Genomic DNA, 26486 nt, shown 5'->3' on the forward strand with positions numbered 1-26486 from the left:
TTTTACGTTTGACTATATTTTCCTCTTGTCACATACTGTTCTATTAATTACATTTTGTGATTGCTGAACACCTTTTCTCTCAGCCTGCTTGAAAATAGCTCTTCTCGAGTCTCCCTCCAGTATCCGTGAGCTGGAACTCTTAGGTTGCTTCTTGCACAGTCTTGAAATGAGTACAGGCACAGGTAGACCATGTTTCAAACTTTCCTCCTAATGGTGAGCATGGCTCAATTTGGGATGTCATTTCAGCAAAACGCTAGGGGTAGCAGGAGTGGCAATATACACTTGATGACATCACAGGAAGCATTGCCACATAACATCTGATCCCAGTGACATCAGAGGAAGTAATGTCCAATGGCCTTTGTCAATTATGTTATTGTAAAGGAGCAAACGTCACAGATGCAAACAAAACCTATGTGATGAATACTGAGGAGTCCTCAAACCGACCCTGCCTACAGTCTCCTCCCGGGTGGTCAGGGAAAAAGGTAGATGCTTTCTGATCCTGACCTTGGGGGTGGTGTGATCTGAGCCTAGGTGTCCTAATTTCAGTAGACTATATTTTTCCCCAACCCATCATTAGTTTCACACCAACATACAAGATGTCTGCGCTAATGTTTTAACAGAACCTGCTGTGTTAAAAAAAAAGTGATTTGCAAAGCACCAAACCACTTTCTGAATTGTCCTGAAAATACAAAAGAAACCTTTATAAAAAGGTTGGTGAAACAGACATCATGTAGTCTCTTCTTTTCGCAGTAGTGCTTGGTAATATAGTTTTTATTTTTTTATTTTTTGGTCTCAATTTTAGATGCTGCTGTTATTCAACTTAATGATGGTAAATATATAAATATGAGCTGAAGCACTGAAGTTTGAGGTTTGCTGGAATTCAAACCACTGACAGACTGCAAGACTAACAAGGGCACTAGCAGCAAACACTTAACTCGCTGAGTTCTCGAAATCCCTTTCAGCCCACCCATTAAAAAAGAGGTTAACTTCCGAAATTCACAGAGATACGTGCTTTGCACAATTTGCCACAACGAAAGTGTGACACATGTCACTCTTAAGTAACATGCAAACAGAGACATGTCACACACACACACACACTCTCTCTCTCTCTCTCCAAATACACATACACAGGAATTCTGAACCTACAATTCCAGGTGCTATTGTGAACATGGTCTGATAGACTCCCACCCCCATAAGAGTGTCTCAAACGAAGATTTCTTTTCAGGCCAACAAAATGTTTCAAAGAGGAAAACCATTTTAGTCCGAAAGAAATCCCTGTTTAAAGGCTAGGGCCAGAAGTCGCTGAGCCAGGCCTACCTTGTGCACTGCCTGGGGTAGCAGCCGATACCCCTGGCCACCCCGAATTGTTGTCCTTGGATTCAGCGGGGAATGCTTTGCAAGCCCAGCCTCGTTATTCACAGGCCTTACTCGAGGACAGCACCAGGTCCGGCTTTCGGTCCAGCAGCCTCCCTTGCACAGGTAGCTTCCGATACATGACTGCCAGCCACGCATGACCCAGCACTGTGAACTGACATAGCTAGCCCGGTGCCACATTGCATCCATGCACGTTGCAATCTGCAGCATCACTGAGCTGTCAGATACTGGGATGGGAGAGACTACGGCCCTGATTTAATTATATGTATTACTCTTTTTAATATGGTGCTCGAACAAGATCGTATTATAATGTAACCAAGTGGATGCTGTAATCTGTATAGAGAGACACAACCACATCTTTTTTTTCTGGCACATTTTTGATAAGTAAATGGCCCCCTACTGCTCCCCCAAAAATAGACGTGTATGGTCTATTAAATCAGGGATCTGCAATATATGGATGGCTCTTCAGATCTCTCAGACTAAAATACCCATCAGCCCTAGCCAGCATTGTCAATGATGAGAGACCATGGGAGTTGTGGTCCGAAACTCCAGTCGATCCACAGATGTCATCCTGCTGTAGTAAGGGGGCTGAGGTCTACCTAAGTGACAACAAGGTTGGGTATGGTTTATAGAATATTAATACCAATGCTTACTACCGGGCTGGTTTGAAAACAAGTGGGCATAGAAATGGAGGCACGCAGCTTCTCTCAGCTCAGTGATCTGCCCTTAAGTGTATATTGTGGGGGCCACAAGCCATACATGCCACATGCCCCATTCCACCAGTCCTGGTGTTAACCTGGCATTCTGGGACTTGTAGTCCTGGGTTTATAATAGGTCAGGACTACAAGTCTCAGAATCCAAAGTTAAAACTGGGTCTGGGCTAGAAGCTCCCAGAGGGTATGGATCATGTTGGCACGAATGCTCAAGCTGCACTTCCATTTAGTCAAGTTGCTTTCGCTGTAGCTTATGTGTATTTCTGAAAATTACTTCCCATAAAATGCCAGTTTAAAAAGTTCAAACTAGAAAATCAAGCCAGGGGCGATGAGGAAGGATGTGTAATATAAGCCATTTGTGTTAATCCACTACCTTATCTTCGATTCACGGAAACCGCCCTGAAGATCCTCAGCGTCCCACCTGGAAAATGAAAAAGATGGGAGGGCATGCCTTCTGCATGGAGGCATCCCAGCTCTGGAACAGTCGACATCCCTGTTCTCTGTAGGACTATGCATGCGACTGCCTCCATTCTGACCCTGTAAGCCGGCAGGGTTGGAGTGCTGCTGTTTAGCCTGCGGGCGAGTGTGCCTCTGTTGGCAACACCACTGACACACGTCACAAACCGGACGACGCCATATTTCATTGGTCTTACTACCTGTAGGCTTGAGCCCCAAAAACACGTCCATTATGTTAGAGAATGGGGCCGGAATGAACAAGGTGTGTGCTGTCAGAGTGACAACAAGCACTCCCACCCTGCCCCCTGTTGCCATTCAGATAATATCTGGGAATGTCTGGGAATCCAGGAAACGGAATGCAAAGCCGCCTTGTGATCTTGGGCAAACAGTATATATTATTAGCTTGTGTGTGCAGTGAACGTATCACTTGACATATTAAACAACATTAATTGACATTTTGTAATACATAAACCCGGACTTTATTTCCTTAAAATTAACCACATTGCATTGTACGATCGTTCGCCACATACCACCACCTCCTCTTCTGTACCACATTTTTTTTTTTAATGACCTTTTGGTAAGCTGTCCACAGAGCCGCCTTATGGGGGGGGGGGGGACGCCTTTTGCCCCTGCCACGCCAGCTCGGGGGAGTCTTTCAAGGGCTCCCCCGAGCTGGCGTTGTGGGACAAGGCGCAGCAGGCGGCCTTTTACTGTAAAAGGTGCCCGCGGCGGTGGGTGCATTTAAATGCGCCCCTCCGCCGTGGACACTTTTCACAAGAAAAGGCGCCATTAGCCCCCCACCACGCCAGCTCCGGGGAGTCTTTCAAGCGCTCCTCCGAGCTGACGTGGTGGCAGAAAGTGTGGCAGGCGTCACATTGTCATTGAATGAACCCGCGATGGCGGGCTCATTCAATGACAATGGGTGCTAACGGCACCTAAAAAAAAAAAAATAAAAAAAAAGTTGCCCATCCTGGCCCCGCCGCTTCCGCCCCGCCCCCTGTTAGCCAGGGGGGCGCCAGTTCGCCCAGGGCGCTGCTGGCCAGCCCTGGCTATCCATCACTCATTTTGCAAACCTAGCCCCTATGCAAGGACTCCTTTATTACACACCACTTTGCACTGTGGTCTTACCGGTTTACGCATTCCAGTACACGCGCAGAACTGCACACTTCCTGTGTTCATTGGGATAACTTGTTAACGTTCAGCTACGCGAATTGAATTCTGAATATGCACATTGTTCCTCAGCGTTTGAGGACACTATTATGACCAGTGAAAGCGGCTGCGGCTGCTCCTCCTCGCGCAGCACTGCTCCCAGGCAACCCTGGGAACAGTTGCAGCCGGCCAGCAGCTGTCATCCGGCTTCCATGTGGCTTCAGCTGTCCCCGCCCACCTCGTGTGCTTATTTGCCCTGCCCCTGAGAAGCGCGGGGGTAAGAGCAGACCGTGTGGGGGAGGCCGCGGCGTAGAAGCGAGGCATGCCACTGCACGGAAAGGTAACCACGAGAGATGTGTCCCGAATGCCGCCGTGTTGGGCTGACAGCGAGTGCTGCAGTGGCACGGCGTCACGCAGGGGAGGGTGGATGCCAGTGTCAGCCTGGGCTGCGTGCAATTGAAGGGATCTGTTAGAGTTAGCAATTAACATAGTCTGAAGGGTGTACTAACTGCCTTTTAGGCGCTGTCTCCCGTGTCGAGAAACTCATTTGGTAAAGACAGCGTCATGCACTTGGTTTTAAGAATGTATGTGTACTCCTCGTGTGCTGCAGCTATGTGCCACCTAGTGCTTGGTTTACACATAGTTGCCACGACGCCATGTGCACTGGAAATGGCTCGCTGACACCTGGACACTGTAAAAACACAACAGGTGTTTTAGTTAAACGAATGCATTCTGGGGGGTGTAGTCTTTTGTTGACCGTATTAGTAAAAATTGGGCGTGGACAGCTGATACCAATGGGCCATGAAGGGAAACTTCTGCCCTGAATAAGGAGTCTCCTGACATGGTAGTGAGCGCAATGGCTGATCACCTTACAAGAGCGCTGAACTGACTTCCAAAGGCAGGAAACTTGGAGGCAAATCAGAGTGGTTTGGGATACATATTTTTTTAATTGATTAATTGCATTTGGGATACTTTTTAATATATATATATATATATATATATATATATATATATATATATATATATTTTTTTAATACTCTACACGGATTAAACAAGTACAATCCAGACTGGCTGAAATGGATATGTAAATGAACCCTGATTACTTGAACATCAGATTATGTTGAAGTATGTCCCTCCTCTTCAAGCCCCTTCGTTTTATTGGGGGGGGAAGGGCATTTCCTAATCTGGGTGAGATTAGGTTGCTCCTGAAATGGCGTTTTAATTTGATTGAATCCTTGGAGGTTTGAGCTTGTCAGGATCGCGAGGCTTTCTGGTTTAGAAGTTTAAAGGACTCCACGATATAATGAACCTCGCCAATGAACTTTCTAGTTGAGAGAATTGTAAACAAAAAATGGCTATGACGTGATGAATTTTATTTATGTTATGCCTGTATTTTTATAATTCTACTCTCAGCTCATGTTTTGACTTAATAGAAGAAAAAACTCTGAATGGAAGGTTTGCTGATAAAGCACCATATCATATGACCGAAATAGACCAACCAGGGGACGGAGGCTAGAACAGACAATGCAATCATCGACATCTCACTAACCATATGTTTGTTTTGCCCTGCTGTATCTATTTGGTAAATTGTGCTTGCTCTGATATATGGCATGTGTATAGCGCCTACTGCCATTCGTATGTGCCTAACTGGGGATGCTATCACCTGCCTTTTTGTAGGGTTGGTATTGTGTGGTGGGGTTCTCCGCTGCCCCTTTAATGTGTTGCTTCCCTTAATTTTTGGACCCCTGATGGGTTTTAACGCCGACCATTGGTTTCCCAGCATACCCTTCTCTAAAGTGTTAAGTAATTCCTCGTCTTTTTCAATCCCATTCTGTACACTCCTGTTGTCTGGAGCACGGTATTTCATAGCTGCGTGCGTTTTATGTGTGCACTCTGAATTTCCAGTTTTTTCAGCTCCATTGTGACTCAAAGCTGACACATGTGACCGGGCTGCCTCTCGTTGAACGGGAAGCCTTTCCACTGAGTGGCCAGCAGGGGTACACTGGGAACCAAAAGAGGCCCTGGAAATAATCTTCAAAGTGGCCCCATATTACCCATGTTCAGCAAGCGTAACCCTTTTCCAATGAGAATTTGTTAACAAAATAGTTCACCACACAAGAGGCCCAGGTGCAGAGGCCTACCGGGATATCTCCATAGTTCCCTATAGGCCAATCTGCCCCTGGTGGCCAGTGGTACTCTGGTTCGATTCTATTTTGGGCACCCGAAGTGAAGGATCTCATTCTAAATATCGTCATATCCGTAGGTGGTGCAGCTATACTATTGTGGCTGCTTCTTATGGACCAGCCCTTCCACCCCCTTATGGTACTTTATGCCTTTACTTGTCACCTGATTCCATCCTTTGCTTTTAATGCTTTTTCTCAGGGCACTTATTCCTTCTTCACTGATAGGTGGGGCTACCCTTCCGGGTACTTCATCTCTCCCTGCCCACCGTCCGACACCCATGGCGCTAATTAGGGATTCGGCCAAAAGCCGGAGGTCTTTCTAATCAAGGTGCCCATGGCAGATAAGGTGTGGTGAAGATGTCCTTCTTGAAGAGTTGGAGCCTCGGGGTGTTGGGCTCAGGCACTCACATCAAGAACTTTGGTTCTCGAAGGGCTGGCGTATCTGAACCCTTGCACCCGGTGTTAGGAAAGATTTCGTAATTGTAGGGAATTTTCCTTCCATGTGGCAACCCCTAAACTTTTTGCTATTGTTTTTAACCTTGTTCTTGACTTTGCCAGAGAAGTACAGCCTTCTGCCGCACTTCTCTGGGCTTTCGCTCCTTTCTTACGGGGAAACTGACATGCCCTTAAGACAGTCAGTACCGGGGAACGTGGTTTCCCGTAGTTTCTTTTATCGTGTCGCAGCTTTAGTGCAACACGACACAAGAGGGCACTGTAAGCTAAGTTACAGCTCTCTTGGGTCTCTAGCCTTCTACAGGCCCTAGATACTCTTTTAGGATGGTATTTGATCGGTGCAAGTCATTCAGGGACTGGAATGGTGGCAGCGATCGTATTGTTTATTTTGAGCTCCTTTTGGCGTTCTGAGCACGTTTTTGCACTGAACCCAAAATGGTGGCCTGGCTCCCAAAATGGCCAGGCCGCGAGGCTCCTTTGTCCTGTCCACTGTCCGTCTTGCTCCCTTCACCTTCCCCAGGTCCGGCGACCCGGGGCCTTCCTTATTTGGGCATGTACTTTCCCGCGAAACATAGTTGCTTTCGCGGGCTTCTACATGTCGTTTGTGTGCCTCCAGGGTGTGGGCTGGGATGTCTGGTCCCAATACACATCCTGGGTGCCAGAGAGTCTAGGGTGGTGTGAATGCCTGGGACCACCGTGGTCCGTGATTGTTCCACGTATGGTATGTGTTTTGATGAGCGGATCTCCCATTGGCTCCCCTCCGTTTTGGCGCGAAGGGAACCGTGGATAAGAGGGGGCTGGAAACACCACTACCATGTCGATCTCCTGAGTTCTCACGAACGAAGGAATACAGGAGCCAAGTATCCTGCAACTACGAGGCTGGACCGAGGAATCGCTGGTGACCCGCTGAAGGAATCCTCCTTTGCACTGCTGTCGTCCGGAGAGCCCCTGTCCTCCTTTGATCGAACCAGAAGGCCTGTACTGGTGCTTCGACCTTTGGAATAGCAGGAACAGCTATTCCCGGCATCTTCAACCATCTCCTGCCAAGTAAGCCTTCGGAAGCGTCTCTGGGCCATCCAGTTGACTGACCAGCTTACCAAGGAGTTTGGCTCTGCAACCGCCGCCAGGTTGTGTTGTATTGCGAGTCCTTGTCCCTCTCCCACGCTTCGTACGCTTGGCGTCCCCAGGTCTGAAGGGAGGAGGGTTCATTTGGCTCGAATACACACGGCCGCTCCGTTGTCCTGTGCGGCAACAAAACTGTGCCGGTTTCGTCGATTGGGACGTCTTTTTGCTCTACACGACTACAAAGCGTTCCCTGCTCTTCTGAACCTGCCAGCTGCTGAAACTATCGTGGAGAAGCCTGGGTCTGCTTGCTTCGGGGACCGGTGAGTAGTATATCTAGGATCTGGTCGCCCTCCTGCAGTATCCCATTGCTTTTCCCTGCTGTGTAAAAACAGCACCCTTTTGCCGCGCTCGCGCTCTGCTTCTGCCCGCTGTGGAGGCTGCGCTTGAGTTGCGGAACCTGTTCTTCTTCTGCTGTGCACTAACGTGAACCGCCTGACTTCCTCCGAAGAGCTTCCCCTTGTGCCCGTCGGCACCGGCGTGGCAGGTACTTTGAGCACAAGGCTCCACTCTTCGCAGGGCTCGGACTTCCATCTAGTTGGGTGCCTATGAAGGCGAACTGAGTCGAAAGCATTATCGCACTGCCTGTTTTCCTTCCCTGGCAGGTGGACTACATATTTCGTGCTTTAAACGCTTGCGACTGTGTATTTGTATATATATTGTGTTGATATGGTATGTGTTGGTTTAATATTGTGATATTGTGATTTTCTCGCTACGGTCATTATTTTAAAGGCCTTAAAATAAATGTGTATCTATTTTTGATATAACAACTGTTTGGAGTAGTTTGTTAGCGCTCTTGCTTTGTGTGCTCACTGCGGGCTTTCAGTCACCCTCACCCCTCTTGAGACCTAGTCTTGACCGCCGCGATCGCTACCTTGATTGGTCTGGCTTGTCCAGAGGTTACCCTGTTCCAAGTAATTAGGTTGGCCTTCTGAACTTCTGCGCCACCAGGACAGAGTTCAGAAATCCGTCTTAACACCCGATGTCCGATTTGGTTCTCTGGTTCATAAACCTTACCAGGAGGAAATGTTGCTACCCTTCCCCAAATAACGATGAATATGGTAAATTGTATTGAGGGTCCGCTCTCCACAAGAGTAGGAAGAATCGGCAAATGTGCCCTCCACTGTTCCTCCCATCAAACACCCAATGTACTGCCGGGTGGTTGGCTAATCCCAATCTACCCCATGTTCTGCCAACATTTATGTAGGAACTCGGGCCACTTATGGGGACCCCACTTACAGATGCCTTCCCTTCGGGACCCCTGCTCCCTCCTTCCCTTCACTCTGGCCTTCCTCTTTGGGCTCGCCCCCGCACCATCTTCTGAATCCAGACACCTTTAGAGTCCTCTTTGACTTCTCTTTCCTTCCTCCCTCACACTCGGGACATTGCCAAGAAGTCCTCACTTTCCCCCAGAGGCTCAATATGACCTAAGTCCTGTTTCTCTCTAAGCTTGACTTTTGCAATAGACCCTCCTGAATCTACCATCTTCTGCACTGCAACCCCTCCAGCTAATCCAGAATAGGGCAGCAAGATCTATCCTTGGGCTTAAGCCCAGGGACCGCATCTCTCCTGCACTAAAGTCTTCACTGGCTCCCGGTTGCTGCACAGATGAAATTAAAATCCCTCTGCATCATTCACAAGGCGGTCTGGGTCCGCTATCTTCAACGTTATCTTATTAAATACTCCCGCTCTAGACCACTACACTCCTGGCTCTCACTAAAGCGTAAAGCGTTTTGCTAAACTGAGGGCAGGTGGTCGTTCGATTTCCTCAGCTGGCTCCCTCCTATGGAACAACCTCCCCCTCCCTCTGTTCCTTGAGCAAGATTTTCTTAATTTCTGGAAGCTTCTTAAGACTCTCTTCTTTACCTCCTCCTTCCCTTCTTCTCTCCCCTGCTAATCCCACAGTTGCTGCGATTGGTGTCATGGGCCCTTATGCATCCTTGGGGCCCTGACCTCCCGCACTCAGTCGGGCCAGCTCCTGTCTATCTGCTCTTGCACTTACACCCTCCGCCCTGGTGGCTTGCACTTACACTCTTCGCAGCTCTAGGGTGTGTACCACTGAACGTTCCTAGTACTTCATCTGTGGCTCACCCATGAGCTCAGACTCCACAGCACTTACCCCCCCTGCCTTCTCCCTTGATGCATTTGCATGTTCTGAATACTCGCAAGGCATAGTAGGTTTGTCCTGTCGTCCCCCCCCCCCTTCCCACCCTTAGTGCTCTTACATATCGCGTTTTTAATGTATCTCCCACTCCTGCTCCCTCCCTTGCTCTGTGAACGCTTCAGAACAGTATTTTCTTACTGTATAAGCACCTAACAAGCAAACCATAAAATAAATACATGTGCCTACTGTCCATCTACTAAGCAGAAGCTTCCATTGGTCCGTTTACGACACCCCACGCCAGACATGCACTTCAAACAATCAGCTACCATGTACACAAGGCAGGTTCCTAGCGTGCCCTTGATCTGGATCTGACTGAATGTGGGCTGAGCTGCACTTCAGAGAAAAATCAGACCAGAGTCCTGTGAAAGCACAAGCCTTTCCAAAACCACGTTCCTGCCCTTATCTAACGACGCCTGTATTTCTCTCCAAATGCCTACATATACGTTCTCACCCTTAACAGAACCATGAGTTCCTGTTCTATGGCGCTGTACCACAGACCTGCCTAATGTCAACATGCACGGTTTTCAATGTTGAATTTATTTCCACATTGGCCGGTTAAGCTTGCATAAGAGGACCAGCGTGTCTCACCCAGCCTCCGTCAATATATGCACACAGGACTTTGTCCCTGTGAGGGGCACAGGCTGATATCCTGTCCTGGGCTCCGGTTTCCCTCATGTGGGCGATGGCTTGGAGCGCTTTTGGGGGGTTTTCTGCTGTGCTACCTCTTGCATTTCTGTGTGTATCAGGGTTTTGGCTTAGCAGAAGGCGGCCAGCTGATGACCTTGGTGGGCCCTGTGGTCATAAGTGGGGGGTCAGCATTTACAAAGTAACTGTATGGTGCCCTTGGGCTCATTTAGTGCATACCCTTGGCCCTTGGTCATTCCCATTTGTGGGGCTGTGTGAATTATGTGTCTGACCGTTTTCCGGGGTCTAGATATAAGGGAGTCCTTGACTGGATTTGTGGCATGTTCTTCCATACAGTCCAGGGTAATCATTGGCCTCCAATCTCCTGGCACACTCTTTTGTACCCAGAGTTCACCCGCTGGTATCTGGGAGGGGGAGGCTTGTTGCTATCCTAGTCAATGTGAAACATTGGTCTCCTTTTATGTCTGGCATTGGATGGTTATAAGTACAGCTGCAACTACAGGCTGCCCTTCTAAATAGTGAGTGTTACATGGCTATCCACCTGGAACAGTGAAGCCACCTAAATTAATATTGGACCTGGCAGATGTGCTAGTCAATCTGTTTGACCTGATGAAGGATTCAGCCAGAGCAGGAGAATGTTCTCGTTCAGTAATATGGCAGCAACCTGGCCCTTCGTCTCCCATTCCCAGATCCTCAACTGGTGCTAAGGCTTCCCAGTAGAGCGGAAGGCTTTTTATTTTTTTTTTTTTTTTTTTTATTTTTTTTTTTTTTTTTTTTATTTGCCTTTAGTTCAATTACAAGAATAATTTCAAGTAGAACCTTTGCAAAAGAACAAGTTAAATCCGTGTATATGTTACACAAGAAACTGACTTCTTGGGCAAAAACAGCAAACAGAGTGGACTCACGACAGGCAGGATTTGTAAAATCAGTTGGCTGCTCACTGAACCTGCTCGTACTAAACCTGTTGAAAATGGAGGCCCTTAGAACAAACACGAAAGTGTATTTGGCTTTTGTTGACTTCTCCACGGCCTTTGATATGGTCGACAGAGAAATCTTGTGGCAAAAGCTAGAAATGTGGGCCTGTCCTCCAGGCTTACTCGCTGCCATAAAAGAACTCCACAAGGATACCTCAATTTCCATTAGACTTGACCGACTTGGGACCCTGTCAACCCAAATTATGACGCACAAAGGGGTTAAGCAGGGATGCCCCTTAGCAGCAGCTATCTTCAGTCTCTTTATCTCCGATATCGGAGCTACAATTCAATCTGTGAGATCATTCTCACCAAAACTAAATTCTTCGAAGATAGAGTGGTTACTATACGCCGATGACTTGGTAATATTAGATCTAACCCCAATAGGGCTCCAACGAAAATTGGAAGCAGTTCACAACTATGTATGGCAGAACAAGCTAAAGATCAATACTACAAAAACTGAAATATTGATCTTTGAGAATCTAAAAACAAGCTGGCAACAAAAGGGCACAAGACAGACATGGCATCTAAATCACGAGACACTGCAACTGTCCAAAAGCGTGAAATATCTGGGCATGATCTTGAATTCCAGCATCTGCGACGAACCATGGGTAACAGATTCCAAGCGCAAGTGTGGCCAGTTGGCCTGCCAAGGCCTTGTGATACATAAAAAATATGGACGCTTCTCACTGCAACCACTTCGGAATTTCTATATACAGAAAGTGTCTCCAATTCTGGCATACGGAGCCGAAAACGCGTTTGGCTGTCCGTCAACTCACTGGGCCGTGTTAGAACACATGTTCTGGACCAAAGCACTAAGTCTTCCACCGGGAATTGCTACAGTCTGCTTACGTTATGAATTAGCCTTAACATCATTGCACGCCAAGATATGTTGGAACCAACTCTCATTGTTTCGGAAAACGAGAGTAGAAGAAGGAATCGTCCAATTTCAAATTTTCCATCATGCCTCGCCTGAAGGGCCAGGTATTCTGCCGCAATGGGTAAGACGTTGCGAAGAGTTGTTAACAATGTATAACATCACCCTGGAAACCTTACTCACAAACCCCACAGCAGCCAAAAAGAAAGTATGGCGTGGGGATTGGATAAATACATGCAGCGAACGTAACAACGTCAAAGCGATGAAAGATTGCCCCGCTGAAGCAAGAGGATATGACATCCTCCAAAAATATCTAACTCGATTTCCTAATCCAAAAGCAAGAAGATCATTTATGCTCTTTAGATTAAATGCAATGAAAACTAAAGACAGAATTGGTCATTGGGCGTGTAATACACATATGATCCCAACCTGTCGGTTGTGCAAAAACGAGCTAGAATCTCTCAAACATCTAGTCTTGTTCTGCGCTGCCTTGAAAGACGTAAGATCAATTCACCTGGGACGATGGAATGAAAATAATTTATCAGCATGCGCGGACGAGTGGTGGCAGACCATGTGGAACGGGCAAGACATGAAATTAATTATACCTTTGACCTCCTTCCTGGCAGTGATAGAAGAGAGACTAAAAGACAATAATGAGTGATTAAACGTCGGCACCATTCCCACTGTACACCAGGCATTAAAGAAAAGCGGAGTAACGCTTGAACACGAGACTATAAAGAAGAGGTCATTGGGAGAGACTTGAAATACCCAATGTAATTTTTAAAACTGTCATATGTGTTGTAAAACATTTTAAAGGTTTGAATTTAAACCAATAAAAAAAAAAAAAAAAAAAAAAAAAAAAAAATCCATGTATAAAGAGAAGAAAATTTAGACATTTGATTTTTACATTATTTTACATTATCACATAATACTTTAAAATGCTTTAAAATACAGTTTAAAATACAAGTGAAAAAAAAAGATATACCAATCAATTTATCAGCTCAGCAATTCATTCTCCAGTCAGAATAAGTTCTTTTTCTATATGCTTACAAAAGCTTACTAATTCATAGATTAAGCGGTTGTGAGTTCCTTGCATCATACGAGACCATAAAAACTCAAGACAATCTTCAAACCCTATATCAACAAATTGCATAAATCTTGCTGTTCGTAATTTGTTAAAATGAGGACAGTAGAGAATGAGATGCTTCATTGTTTCATGTGGTTCATTACACTCATCAAATCGACATCCCACAGCAAATGTGGTGGTATTTGTTCGCCAATTTTTTATTCTGTCTCTAGTATGGAATAGATTAAATCTAAATCGAATATAAGCCTTCCTGGTAGTTTCACAGGGAAATAAAGTGATATGTGCATAGCGAGGGATGCGCTGTTTAACAAAGGCGCCATAATCTTCATAAGATTTATAAGTCATAATCCGATCAATAGTTACGCACCAGTCTAAATAAGTTTTTTTTTTTGCATAGCACGGGCGAAAATGGATATCATTCACTGTAATATTCACTTCACTTAAAAGTTGTTGCATTTTCAATTGATAATTATAAAAGGAAGGAGGACAGCGGGTACCTAGCATCTTATGCAAATCCGCATATAGCGAGTTATTCGGTGGATAGTTCATTTTTGCAAAATGGGATAACTGTCTCCATTTCCATCTAGTCGAAAGTGCCACTAATCCCAATTCATGGCGTATGATGGCATTTGGAATGGACATAGGCAAAAACATTGCTGCTTTTAAAAGTGAGCCTTGTACACAATCCAACATGTTAGACATATCACACAAACATATATCTAGGGCATAAAGAATAATACTCTCAGTCTTCAGGGACATAAATTCAATTAACGGAGTTAGTGAAAATTTGCAAAACCGGGAATAGATCCTTTTCATTTGCGAAAGGAGTGTCCTGGTTTTGGATTTAATTAAGTCTGTCCATACTTTGATAGAATTCTGATCAGAGAGATAATATCCCAAATAAATGGCGTTGTTAATGCAAGATATCTGCGTATCCATAATATGCCATCTAAAACTGCCCTTTTTCTGCACCACTCCAAATTTCATAATGGCAGTCTTTGCCGGGTTGGGAGTCAAATTGTGGTCCTTTGCAAATTCCTCAGAGTGTTAAATTAGTTTGTAAGCCTGCAGGAGTGGGATCAAACAGAATGATATCATCTGCAAAGGCGATCCATTGTAAGGATATCCTCCCGACCTTCACAGAGAACAGGTTCATCTTTTCCCAGGTTTTGTCCAGATCCGCCATATATAGATTAAACAGGGTTGGTGCAAGATTGCAACCCTGTTTCAGGCCCAGTGCTGTTCCTATTGGAGCTGTGGTGCCCCCGTCCTGTGATATTTTTATTCTATAAGATGTGTTAATATGCAATTTCATGATCCAATACATTAAATCTTTTGGAATTCCGAAAGACAACATTTTCATCCACAGTAAGTTGCGGACGACATTATCAAAGGCAGCACTCATGTCAATCATTGCAATATAGACCGGATTGGAGTTCTTGGTCTTGGCCCCAGCAATGACATGCGCAAGAATAGTTGCGTTTAAGGTGGTGCTCATATTCTTTCTAAAACCCGTTTGAAATTTAGAATAAAGACCCTTGGACTCAATAATCTTCTCCAAATCGTGAAGAAGTAGAATCGCAAAGATTTTAGCCTCGGTGTCGATTAGAGAAATTGGGCAGTAATTTTCAGGACAGGAAGGGTCCCCCCTCTTAAATATCGGGACTATGTTTGCAGTTAACCAAGATGGTGGGATTTCCCCAGAATTGAAGATGGTTTCTAGTTTGGTATTTATAATTTCTGCCCACATGGCAGGGTCCGCTTTATAAAGACAAGGGGGGAGCCCGTCTGGTCCTGCAGCCTTAGAATACGACAGCCTCGAAATTGCCCAAATTATGTCTCTGATACTCCAGTTAAAACGAGGGATTGTGATAGAGTCTAACATTATACCAGGAAGAAATTGGAACTTATAAGGAAGTTGAAATTTTGCAGTTATGTACTTCTGCCATGTCTGATCAGAAATACAGTTTGGCATTGGTAACACGGCATTTTTTGGGTCAGTTTTTAAAGTACGCCATATGACTCGAGTGTCGTGTGACGTAATGGCACGAATTAAAGTACAGTTATCTTCGTTGTGTCTCGAGATCCGGGCGAATCTTAAATTTTGTTTATACTGTGAGATGATTTGATTCCGCCTTTCTCTGAGTCTTTCAGTGCCTAAAACTTTATTTTTTAATTGTCTTAATGCTTTGTTTTTTTCCCTTTTCAACAGTTTACATTTCTGATCGTAAATGTGTGTGTGTTTCGCACTACTGGGGTTTTTATAAAATTTAAGCAAGACAGTGTCAACTATTTCGGAGTAATCCCTATCTGATAGTTTAATTCTTAAGTTGGTACCATATTGATCGACTCGCGTTGTTTCTCGTGATATGTGTTTAACAATCTGATCGCACAAACCATTGTTCCACCTAATTGAATGCTGAGGGCGATCGACTTCTACTGCTGTTAATGATTTATTTGCCCCTAACAATTGACATTTCAATTTCAATGATGTTATAAGTTGTGCATGATCACCGATCAATATAGGGTCTATTACTAATGGGGCCATGTAGGCTATAAGATTGCGAGATACAAAGATAAAATCTATCATTGACTTCTTGACTCCTCTTTCCCATGTAAATTTAGATTTCATATCGTGTATCGCCAAGAGATCCATGTCCCAATCGGTTAAGAGTTCTCTAAACTTGGCTCCTCTAGTGCATGCTAAGGTTGCGAGTTTGGATGTACTAGTTTCATTCATATTTCTACAGTCGCAGTTAAAATCGCCACCAAGAATAATCTCACATTTCGGATATGTACTAGCGGAGAGTTCCAAGCATGCTTCAAGATCATCAAGCATCTCTTCAATAGTTAAATTGGCAGGGTTCCAATATAGTGAGATGATAATTAATGATGGGTATCTGATTGTGGGTATATTAAGATGGACCCCTAATAGACTCGGAGAGTTCCACACTTCATTAGGTTGGACTTTAAATGAAGTGTTTATTGCAATCGATAAGCCCCCAAATGGGCGGCCTGAGAGATGTCTTTTAGCTAATGAGTTAAAAGTAACATAACCGGGAATAAGTAGTGGTATTGTTTTCATCGATTCTTGAATTATAATTATAGTTGGAGGTTCATCACTATTGAGATTGAAATGCCAGTTCATTAAATTCACAAAGCCGCACGAATTCCAAGACATGATTTTAAGTTCTTTGTGATTAGATAGCTATGTGGCTGGTTTTATAGGTAATGAAGTAGTATTAGAAGACAATATGGCCGAGAGCATAGGTTCCAGCCAAGGAAGGCCGTTGGTTTGAGCTACAACTTTCAGAATCTCAGCCAAGTCAAGTCCGGAACCCGTATTTGTTTTAACAGTGGGTATGGTCATATCAATACAATTTCCATCAGTCTCTTTTGGTGGATCTAGGAATAGGGCAGCATCTTCCTCGGATCCAAAGGAAAGTAAAACCAAACCTTCTCTTTTTATTTCCTCTCTGTTGGACCAGATGAATTTCATTACTGCTTCAGAACCAAGATAACACAGGGCCCTGAAGTTGTTAATTCTGGCCAGGGAGACTCTGGTAATATCATTAGATTTAACCATTCTCAATTGAGGTATTTTTGAGAAAAGGGAGAAGATAAATGAGCGATTAATACGTTTATCTACCAAGTCCTCGGCATTACCTTCAAATCCTATGATGTATTCCTTCCTTTCATCTGAGTGCAAGGACCTGTGTGAAATTGGAGCTGAGGCAACTGAAGTTCCTGTTTCGATAGCAGGATTGATTAGTAAGTTATTAGGTTGTTTTAATGGGATCTTATTATAATTGTTTGTGTTCTGGTTGTCCATAAAGAAGGTTTTACTCAGTGCTACAGAGGCTTCGCCGGTCTTATACAAGAGTGGATTGGTATTCATATGTTGTGGTAGTGTTCTACTTTGCGCGGGGCCGTGTATAAATATAGGATAGAGAGTCCTTGCATTATCGATTGATCCAGTTTGATCGAAGCAGCTGAGCTTAGGACTCTCTTTATGAAGTACGGCCGATGCCTCGACCAAAGTAGTTCTTTTTCCCGTGCCGTTTGCTACGATTACCGACTTGGACATATTCCCCTCCACTTCTTTGTTAATTATTTCATCTACCTCTACCTTCCCTATTTTACCAATGCCATTTGTAGCGACAATGCCATTTGTAGCGACTGAGCGGAAGGCTTTCATGGAAATGCCCTCTGGGTGGTCGGTGGGGCTCGTGTCATATATCTTGCCAGTCACTCCTGGCTGGGAGTGCAGGAGGACAGCCACGAGAGCTAGCGCTTTGCTCATTTGGTATAACACTGGAAACACTAACCTAAGGTGGTTGGTCCAAACTGCAGCCAACCAGTAGGAGGTGCACCGTTTCTGCAGCCCTGCACTGAAAACACCTGGGCGAGGACAGGTGCCTGGATCTAGTAGGGGTCTACATCACTTTTTTTATTTTTATTTTTTTCCTTTACTTCTATGATGAATCTCATTACAGATCTGAGGTCTCGGGTGGTTTAGAGGCCACCGTTGATGCTTTTGTCTTTTCCCCATTTCGGCATGATTTCTCACACTTATTTAATTCTTAAGCAAAGGGCTATGAATATAGGAATTTTACCACTTTTGCCAGGCTGGCGCACCACCTCTTCTTATGGAGTTGCCCCCTTGAGATCTGCACTCTGCAAGCCATGTTACTATTGATTGATTATATGCCTTCAGCATGGCTTCTCTGGGATTGTTGTCTATGTACACACCAGTATTTCTGCACACTGGGTTGCCTGTATTTGAGCTAGAGGTCATCGCCTCCTATTTGGCACTCTCCCATTTGGACTGACTTCCGTCTCACCCCTATTGCACCCTCTCAGAGGTTAGGCGAATATACACTTTCTTCAGAAGTAGGCCTTGCAAGTAAAATTTGTCTTTCTACCTCCGAACAACCTGAACTGTTATTGGCTGTCTTGGCTCAATCACACAAGTGAGGCCATTTTATTGGAAGAATGCATTTTCTGGCTCCGTTGTATTTCTTATGAGTATCACAGCACAGTTGTGGGGTCGTGGGTGGGGGAGGTTTAGAAAGTACTTTAAAGTATAATGGCAGCATCTACCGTACTGCCTCATGGGCTTTCCTTCACCCAGAACTATTGCCTAGTGATTGCCTCAGTATAGGTCATGCAGTTGTGAGCAGGGAGCCTAATCTTCATCCACTATTGGTGTTTGCAATGATTACGTTCCCCAGTTCCTTTCACTAGAGGTTTCTTTGGCTATTACCACCAATGCAGGGCTCAACTTTTTGGGGGGTGGGGCGTTTAACAGGCTTTAAATACAAAAAGGTGGTTTGCACTGGCAACTTCCAAAATCTTCTTCACATTTCCATCAGCTGGCAACTTTCTTCACATTTCCACCAGCTGGCAACTTTCTAGACTATTCTCCTAGCATTTGCTCCTCATGCATAAGCATAAAATGTAGTCTTGAGGAGGGCAAGCAACCAGATGAGCAGTAATGAACAAGTGTGGGGGGACGGGGGGGCACCTGGAATTCCAGCTTCTGAGGCTCCAGATCGTTGCTTATGCCTGTGAGTAACACCCTATCTGCCAAGTATAAAACGGAAAGGGAGAATGTTTGAGGTGATGCTCAAGTTTGTCCTTCTTGCAGCTGTTCCATGATTTCCTACACCCAACTCTTCCAATTCCAACAGTTGATCTATGAAGCAAAGGAGCTGGTTCCTTGATGGTATTGCACCCCCTTCCATAGCCAGGAGGAGGGATGGACTCTACCATCCTTGACCTCCAGAAATGGTTGTCTCTCTTGTCCACAGGCTACTTCAGTCAATTCTTGGAGAAGGTGGTGGCATACAAGGACCCCTTCATGTGCTATCAGCCCCCTTTCCCTCTGGGATTTTCCTGTCTACCCAGTCCTCTCCCGACTGCACTTTGTCTCTTGGAGGTGTAGTGTTGGTTGAGGCTCCAGTAGATTGGATGGTCCAATGGCATGTCGGTTTGTGCAAACAGACTAGACGTCCAGCATCTGTTATCAGTGACTGCCAGACATGGGGTTTAAAATGGATCAAGCCATTCATTGGACCACATTCTATGCCTCCTAAAGCAACGGGTGGAAGAGTTTCTTAGAAGGAATCCTGGGCATCATTGCTGGTGCTTGGTGTTTCGAGTTGGCACCCAATTACCCTTCAGTGGTCCCTTCTTTCGGACTTGTCCTGGCTGTACATAAACTCCTGGCTCTGCCATTTTGTGTCTCTTGCTGAGGTCCTGTACTGAGTCTTCTGCTAATAGTTGGGGTGATGGTAACATTCACCTCAGGGTCGCAGGTTTACAGAAATGTATGTTCTCATGGCATGAATCCTACATATCTTTACCTTATCCCCCAGATGGAGTCCTACTTCAGCATACTCCTTTTTTTTTTTTTTCATGAAAGGTCCACCTTTCAGTTGGTTGCATTGTGTGTGTGTTTTATTTGGTGTGTTTTTTTTTCAGGGTCTCCAGAATCCACGCAACTTGAGTAGTTACGTTTACTTGATGAAGAAAATTACAAGATGGTTGCAACGCTCCTTTCTGTTATTTCAAGGTCCTCTTAAAATATTTGTGTGTGGATCCTTCCCTTCTGATCTTGATCTGTGGATTGTTTGTCTGTTCATTCCATACAGCACCTGAGTCACCTGTGATCATGGTGGTTTCAGGGAAAGAAAAGCATGATGTGCCAAGTCTGGGGGGTACCTTTACACTGGGCATTTGAGTGGCGGCTACTTTGTAAACGTATACACCCCTCTGTGTGTTTAAAAAAAACATTTTTTAAAAAAAAACTATTATAATAATAATCCTGGAACTAGTTGGGTGGTGAGGGTTACTCAGTTTCTACAGTATATGGGACTGCTGACCTACCACCCAGTTTGGAAGGACTTGATCATTTTGGTGCCAAGTCTTTCACTCCGATGGTGGGTGGTCTTGTGAAACATGGTTGCAGCAAGTGCATGCATGTTTCCACGTGGGGATGTTCTTGGTTTCCAGTACTTGTGGTAAGTAAATTAGGAATTCTGTGTGGTGTTTATGGTAAATTACCATTCCTGCACAGTAGTACAATTCTTGCCTTATACCTGAGACACTATAAGTACTGTCAGGATTATTTCTGCCATTTCTATGAAGGATGAGCATTTTCAAACAGAACTGGTCCAATCCTTTAAGTAAATGTTGTGACCAATTGGAAGAGAAGATTGATTGTTACATTTGCATAGCAAGTTACTAGTTGTGTTGCTGAATTTAAATGGAACACAGTTGTATCTCTTCATCCTTTGATGGGCCCGCTGTTATTTTTTGAGAAGAGATATTTGTCTTCTGATGGATGTGCAGTTTTTATTGGACAGAATTGTGGTTTGATGAACGAGCAGTTGGTTGTTTCTTTAGCAGTATTGTTGGGAGATCTGTTAGGTTTTGTTTATTGGTTTTCTTGTTCACGTTTTTTTTTGTTCTAGATTGGGGGTGTACAGTGCACATAGCCTGTTGTATTCTAGGGTTCAAGGAATGTTGACTTTGATTGCATCAAAGCTAACTAGGAATAGACCATTGAGTGTACATAGACGTCAAAGTGCTATGTAGCTCATACCTTCTTTAAAGACTGTGCTGCCACTCTCAGTGCGTGATCTAGGGGTTATACCTTGCTATTTGTGAATAGTGACAGTGTATATATATATATATATATATATATATATATATATATATATATATATATATATATATATATATATATTTATTTTGAGAGAGAGAATTGTTCTGTGTACGTACATGTCTATGAAAAGAAGGAAACCTGCTATTGTGCAACCAATTCTTTTTTTAACTTCTGCAAGTTTGTCGTGGATGTTGAAAAACAATCATGTGGATATGTTTGGAAGACAACAATTGTACCAATTGCTAAATCTACTAAACCTTGTTCTCGTCAAGGTTGCATTTACAAATTACTCTGCAGTTTAAGGCTTTTTCTAATCCAGCTGTGTTGGAGATACATTTTTGTAACCTATGTAGTCATGCTGTTGCTTGTTGACACATGCGGAGTATCATGGTATGCACTTTTAGTTTGTGGCCCTTATATGCAGTTTGGGTTGTATTTTCTTTTTAACATCCTTGTTGAATTGAATAAAGCTTGCAAGATTTAGCATTAAGCCCATTCATTTTTTATTTCCAGTTGTAACATGACATCCGCACCAGATGTTTCACCCATATAGCTCATAGATTGGTCTACTATTTAAGATGGATTTAGCATCTTTAGTAAGCAGACCAGTTCTGCTTTTTAAAATTTAAGCATGGATGAGGTCTGCAGACTGGCACATGTTTTGAGTTAGTTCTCTGTAGTGAAAATGTTGCCAGAGATGTACATTTGCAATGCTGCAGAGTGTGCTACAGCATTGTTTGTGTCCTAATGTTTTGAAACTAGGTTGACTTTACTGATGTTAACTCTAGGGGGTCTCTGAAAACAATTTCCTCCAACAGTTTTGTAGTCTGTTTTTAGGACGTCTTGCATTCTAAGGTGAATTAAAGCCAAAATGAGGTTGTAACCATGCTTACTTCATCTATCAGGAGCACTTTAATTTGTTTCTGCAGCAGCTTCTGCTGATAATATGTAGTGCTCTACTGGGAGGAGTAGTAGTCTGTGTAAAATTACACCTCCTATTTTGTGGGCAGCTAAACCTGTGGGGGCTGTTACAACAGACGAAAGGGTGTTTGTAAGTTTTGTAGAAATGTGCTGATTTAGTTTAATAACGTTTTACCAGAACCAGCTTCACCACTTAAGTACAGGAGCAGATTTGTACAGCTACACGTTTTAGTTTCATGTTTAAAACCATGTTCAATTTCTTCAGTGACTTCCAGATAAATGTTGAGTTCATTTAGCTGTGATTTCAGCACTGACGAGGCATCAGATTGTTTAGCTTGATGTGAGCTTGGGGCCCTTTAGGAATGTGCATAAAATTGGTGGGTTCACAGAATAACTCCAGAGTTCAAATAACTGAACCAACTCAGGAAGATGGTAGAGTACTGTTTTATTAACAAATATCTAAAACGGGGAGTTTCAAAGGATGTACACTCCATTTCTCTCGACTATCTTTTCATAAAAACATGGTTATAGTCCCAAAATACGTCAGTAGTACCGTCCTGCTACGTGGCAAATAATGATAACACTACTGGGGTTCAGGATAGGCTTAAGGGGAAACATCCAAGTATATTATCTATAGGAACTAGGATTGTGATTGGCTGTTCACTGTCAGGTAGACAACATATGCCTACCTCTAAAATATGTCATACAGTTTCACATTGGTTTTCAAACTATAAGGTCCTTCGTTGTATGGACCAATACAATTGGTTGGCACACTTGTGCTATGTCTGGAACAGTCGGTTCACTTAGTAGAATGTAAACCAAGGTGCAGGGAGATGGGACTGACTCCTTCCCCATAAAGCTATTTGGAACCGTTGGGTTTCCTTGTCCTCTATTTTGTAGGCCATAGCTGCTATTTTTGTGCTAAAAGTTCTTGCGAAGACAGACTCCTACTTGGTCTGGTATTTCAACAGATGTGTTTGGAAACTTAGCTATTCCTTTTGTGTATGTGTTTGTTAGGAGGTTGGTGTTTGTGAGGTTTTTGCTAATTTCTGACTGAATTTTCTAAGTCAACTTAAGTTCCAAGTATTTTGGATGTGTTCTATTTCTCGAAGGAGTTCTTTTGGCTGTTCCATGTAGGATAATGTTATTTAAATTGTGCAGTTCTAGAGCAGGACCATGTGCATAGTATAGTCTATGCACAAGATTCCGTATCGCGGAATGGTGTGTTCCTAGCATATTGATGTGGTGGAAGGTGCTTTTGAAAGCCGTTCTTGAAATGCAGGCTAATTAGTGTCCTCCAAGTCAATTGTGGCAGAGCACTGGTCGAGTCATGTTTTGTAAAGTTTCATTTTAGTTTCACATAGTGATTGGGGAATTGTCGTAAATATTGAAAGGATTATTGGCGTACATTACACATTGAGCTCCATTTTATGCACTGGACGGGTTGTTTGGGTGAAAGGAATGTTTTTCCACAATGGGGTCTCCTACCATTTCATACCATCGGCCATTGTCTATGGCAATTGGGATGTGTTCTTGTTTACAAGCCACTTCATTGAAATATGGTTCTATGCTGCTGGTGTGAATCCATTCACCTTCTCAGAAGTTTGAAAGGGTATCTATATTGACATTGCACATGTTTAGAATTACTTTTGGTAATTTATTGATTTATTTTAGTTAGTGGTTTCATTCTGTTTAAAATTAATATAAACAAAGTTGTTTTTAGTAGAAATATGCTGTCAATTAGAGCTTCGAGGATTCGGCTTCTGTTATTTATTTTTAAGGGGAGATTGAATTTTAGCTGTCTTTTCTAGATTGTGAAGACATCTACTGTGGAATATCTTTTTGTGGTTGCTGGTTTAGTGCAGTTACTAGCTGTTTTTTGTTTTAATGTGTTTTTGAGGTGGGTGGCTGTTATTGCTTGCTGTATTCTGATCTGCTCTATTCTTTTTCTTAGTATTATGCAGTTGCTTTTAACAGTTGTTCTGTCGGGGTAGGGGAAAGACAGTTTGGCTTTGAAAGTTGTGGATTGTATTGTGGATGGGTGTGATTGTGTAATGGGATGATGGGTGTAGTTGGGAAGGTTGTAAGAGTTTGTACAGGTGTGATGGGCCTGGGTTGGTGGGTAATGGAGTAATGGTATGATGGAATAAGTAGGGACATCATGATGATTTGAGGAAACGGTGGTTCTACTGGTGGTGTTTAGACGGGAATAGAGTGTATGTCGCAATATGAGTAATTGTGAAATGTTGATTTGAAAATAATACTCTTCACTAACATATAGTGAAAGTGCATTGTTGCAATTAGAAAAATATACATGCTATATTGAAGTACTTACTTTGTAGGATGTGTGTGTATATAATATATTTTTTTCTTTCATTTATTTTGTTCTTTACTGTAATTAAGTTAGGGGCTATATGTGGTGAAGTACTTTTAGTAAGCACAGTTATGAAGGGAGGAGTTGTTGGATGGGGGAGAAATAAAATTGTGCAATGGGTGGGTGGTGTACAGAGGGTTAACTATGTTAACACAAAGTAGTGCTGTTTGGCACATTGGAAGGGACAGCGCAAAAAAATGGGTGTGAAAAAAGGTGCATATCTAGGTTATTTTTGTGCTGGTTATTTTAATCGAAGTGCTGTATTTGTGGTGTAATGTATTTGTAATATGTTGCAGTGTTTTTGTAAAGAATATGAAACTGTGGCCTGGTGGTAATGCAATGGTGGATTGTTGCAGCAATGTTTGGTGTCTTAGATTAGAGGTTCAGAAAGAAGTACTTTGTAAGGTGGAGTGTTTTGTGTGTGTATGTATGGATACCTTGGTATACACATGTGGGAGCTGGTGGAGAATGGTGACAGTGTAAGGTATGTAATGAGTGAGAATGAACAGTTTGACATTTTATATGGAATTGAAAATGCGGATCGTTTATTAGGAGTAGATGTGCATTTATAGCTGCACCGTCTATTATTCTGAAAAAGATAAGCAGATGGAAAAGTTTTGTAGCATTATTTGTTGAGAGATTGTTTTGAAATGAGCGCCTTGTGTATCTGAGTCTGTATGAAGAGTTGTGATAATATTGGGTGTACAGTTATGGTTTGTTCTTGGTGCATTCCATTATATTGTGTGATAAATGAAAACATAATTTTACATTTTGAAGTGATGATTTGTACAAAAAGGTATATTGGGTGCAGTAAATGTGTTTGTTGGGTAGAACATTTTCTGTTCTCCCCTGTTCTGGGCTTTGCGAATTCTACCTTCTGTCCGCAGACTCTACAACTGCTTCTGAAAGACCAAAGAAATATTGAGGCTTAGTACCACAAAATAAAATTTGCCAATCGCGAGTCGATAAGTATCTTTATTGCTATACAGAATTCAAAGCAAGCCAGATCCAACACCTCGCAGTGTGTACCAGCAGACACAGTGAGGGTTGAGAGTGCTGGACATCTTAATGCAAGCTGTTTTATACATTTTTCCAATCGTTGTCCAGCCCTTCTAAAAACTAATAATTTACATGCTAGTGTTCGGGCCCAGTTCACATGACATATATGATATTATTTAACAAGTTTGCTTGTCCATGAAGATTCAATGGTAGTATTGGGTTTCCGGCTCAAAGTAAGCCTAGTTTCAAGAGAGAACACAATATATTACAACCAAAGCACACGTTTTGAGTTTGCTCTACATTGTTCTGCTATGAGGATGAGGCTTGTGAGCTCAGACACTTGCATTGCAGTTCATACGAGTCACAAGGTTTCTTTGCACAGAACAAACAGTCTGCTCTCGGTCAGCCTAAATGTTGATGCAACTCAAAGGTCGCTTGGCTCGGCTGTAGTTGAAAACACAGTCCGCTATTTTAGGACACAAAGCAAGAGTTTAAAATGAAAAATGGCGTATAGTTCTTAAAATGGCATCGAAGTTGATCAGAAATCGGAACATTTCAAACACGGTTTTCCGCACAACACGAATGTGCTTGGGCCAATATTCATAACAAATCTGTATTATATGAATACAGTTTAACAAACCGTCCTTTTGGCCTAAGCCAAGAGCATTACTCAAACATTCGCTTTTTTCAAAAACCCACACCTTAATGTCCGTGCATCCTGAAACACATTCTTCAAAGATATCGATCGCCATGAGTTCCTTGATGGTAATATCCTTTATTACTAATGCATTAGTAGTTTTCTTGGGCGTATGTACCTTTTGGTCCCAGTGTACCTATCGTTTGTGCACAACATCCTCCTAACATCGAACATATGGCAGGGAGACCTGTTGCACAACAATAACAAAACAATAGAATACCAAGAACTATCATTATGACTGCAAAGATTTTCCAACCCCATGAACGTAGTAAGTCCCAGGACCAAGCGCTAAGATCTCAGTTTCCCTCTGGGACGTGTACTTCAGTACTCCAGTTATGTAGATTTCGTATTGCCTTGAATATGGTAGGGAAGGAGTCGGGTACCAAAACACAGCACGCGGATCCCACCAATTTGCATACCTCACCACGCTCAGCTAGGATGACGTCTAACACCATCCTATTTTGGAAAGCCACTAATCTAATTGCCTTTTGCTCCAGCGTCATGTTGTACAGATTATCAGTGGTCCTATTGATGGTCTTTTCCAGTACCCTTTCTAGTCTTCTAATATCCTCAGAGTTCATTATTTGTCCCCAAAATTGCACAAAGGATTTCACTACATCCCCCATGAC

At 43.4% G+C, this 26486-nt stretch overlaps 1 protein-coding gene across 4 annotated transcripts in view; it reads left to right on the top strand.

Moving 5' to 3' along the window:
- Positions 1–3876: 3876 nt before the first annotated feature.
- The window catches only part of SARDH (sarcosine dehydrogenase), a 1294294-nt gene continuing 1271684 nt past the window's right edge, over positions 3877–26486 (top strand). For all 4 annotated transcript variants that reach the window (XM_069609627.1, XM_069609628.1, XM_069609625.1 and 1 more), the window contains exon 1: positions 3877–4032. In XM_069609627.1, coding sequence (XP_069465728.1) covers positions 4015–4032 — 18 coding nt within the window. In that variant the 5' untranslated portion in view covers positions 3877–4014. The remainder of the gene's footprint in view (positions 4033–26486) is intronic.

The sequence above is a fragment of the Ambystoma mexicanum genome, chromosome 8, assembly GCF_040938575.1.
Source record: "Ambystoma mexicanum isolate Mex_15411 chromosome 8, UKY_AmexF1_1, whole genome shotgun sequence".
NCBI lineage: Eukaryota > Metazoa > Chordata > Amphibia > Caudata > Ambystomatidae > Ambystoma > Ambystoma mexicanum.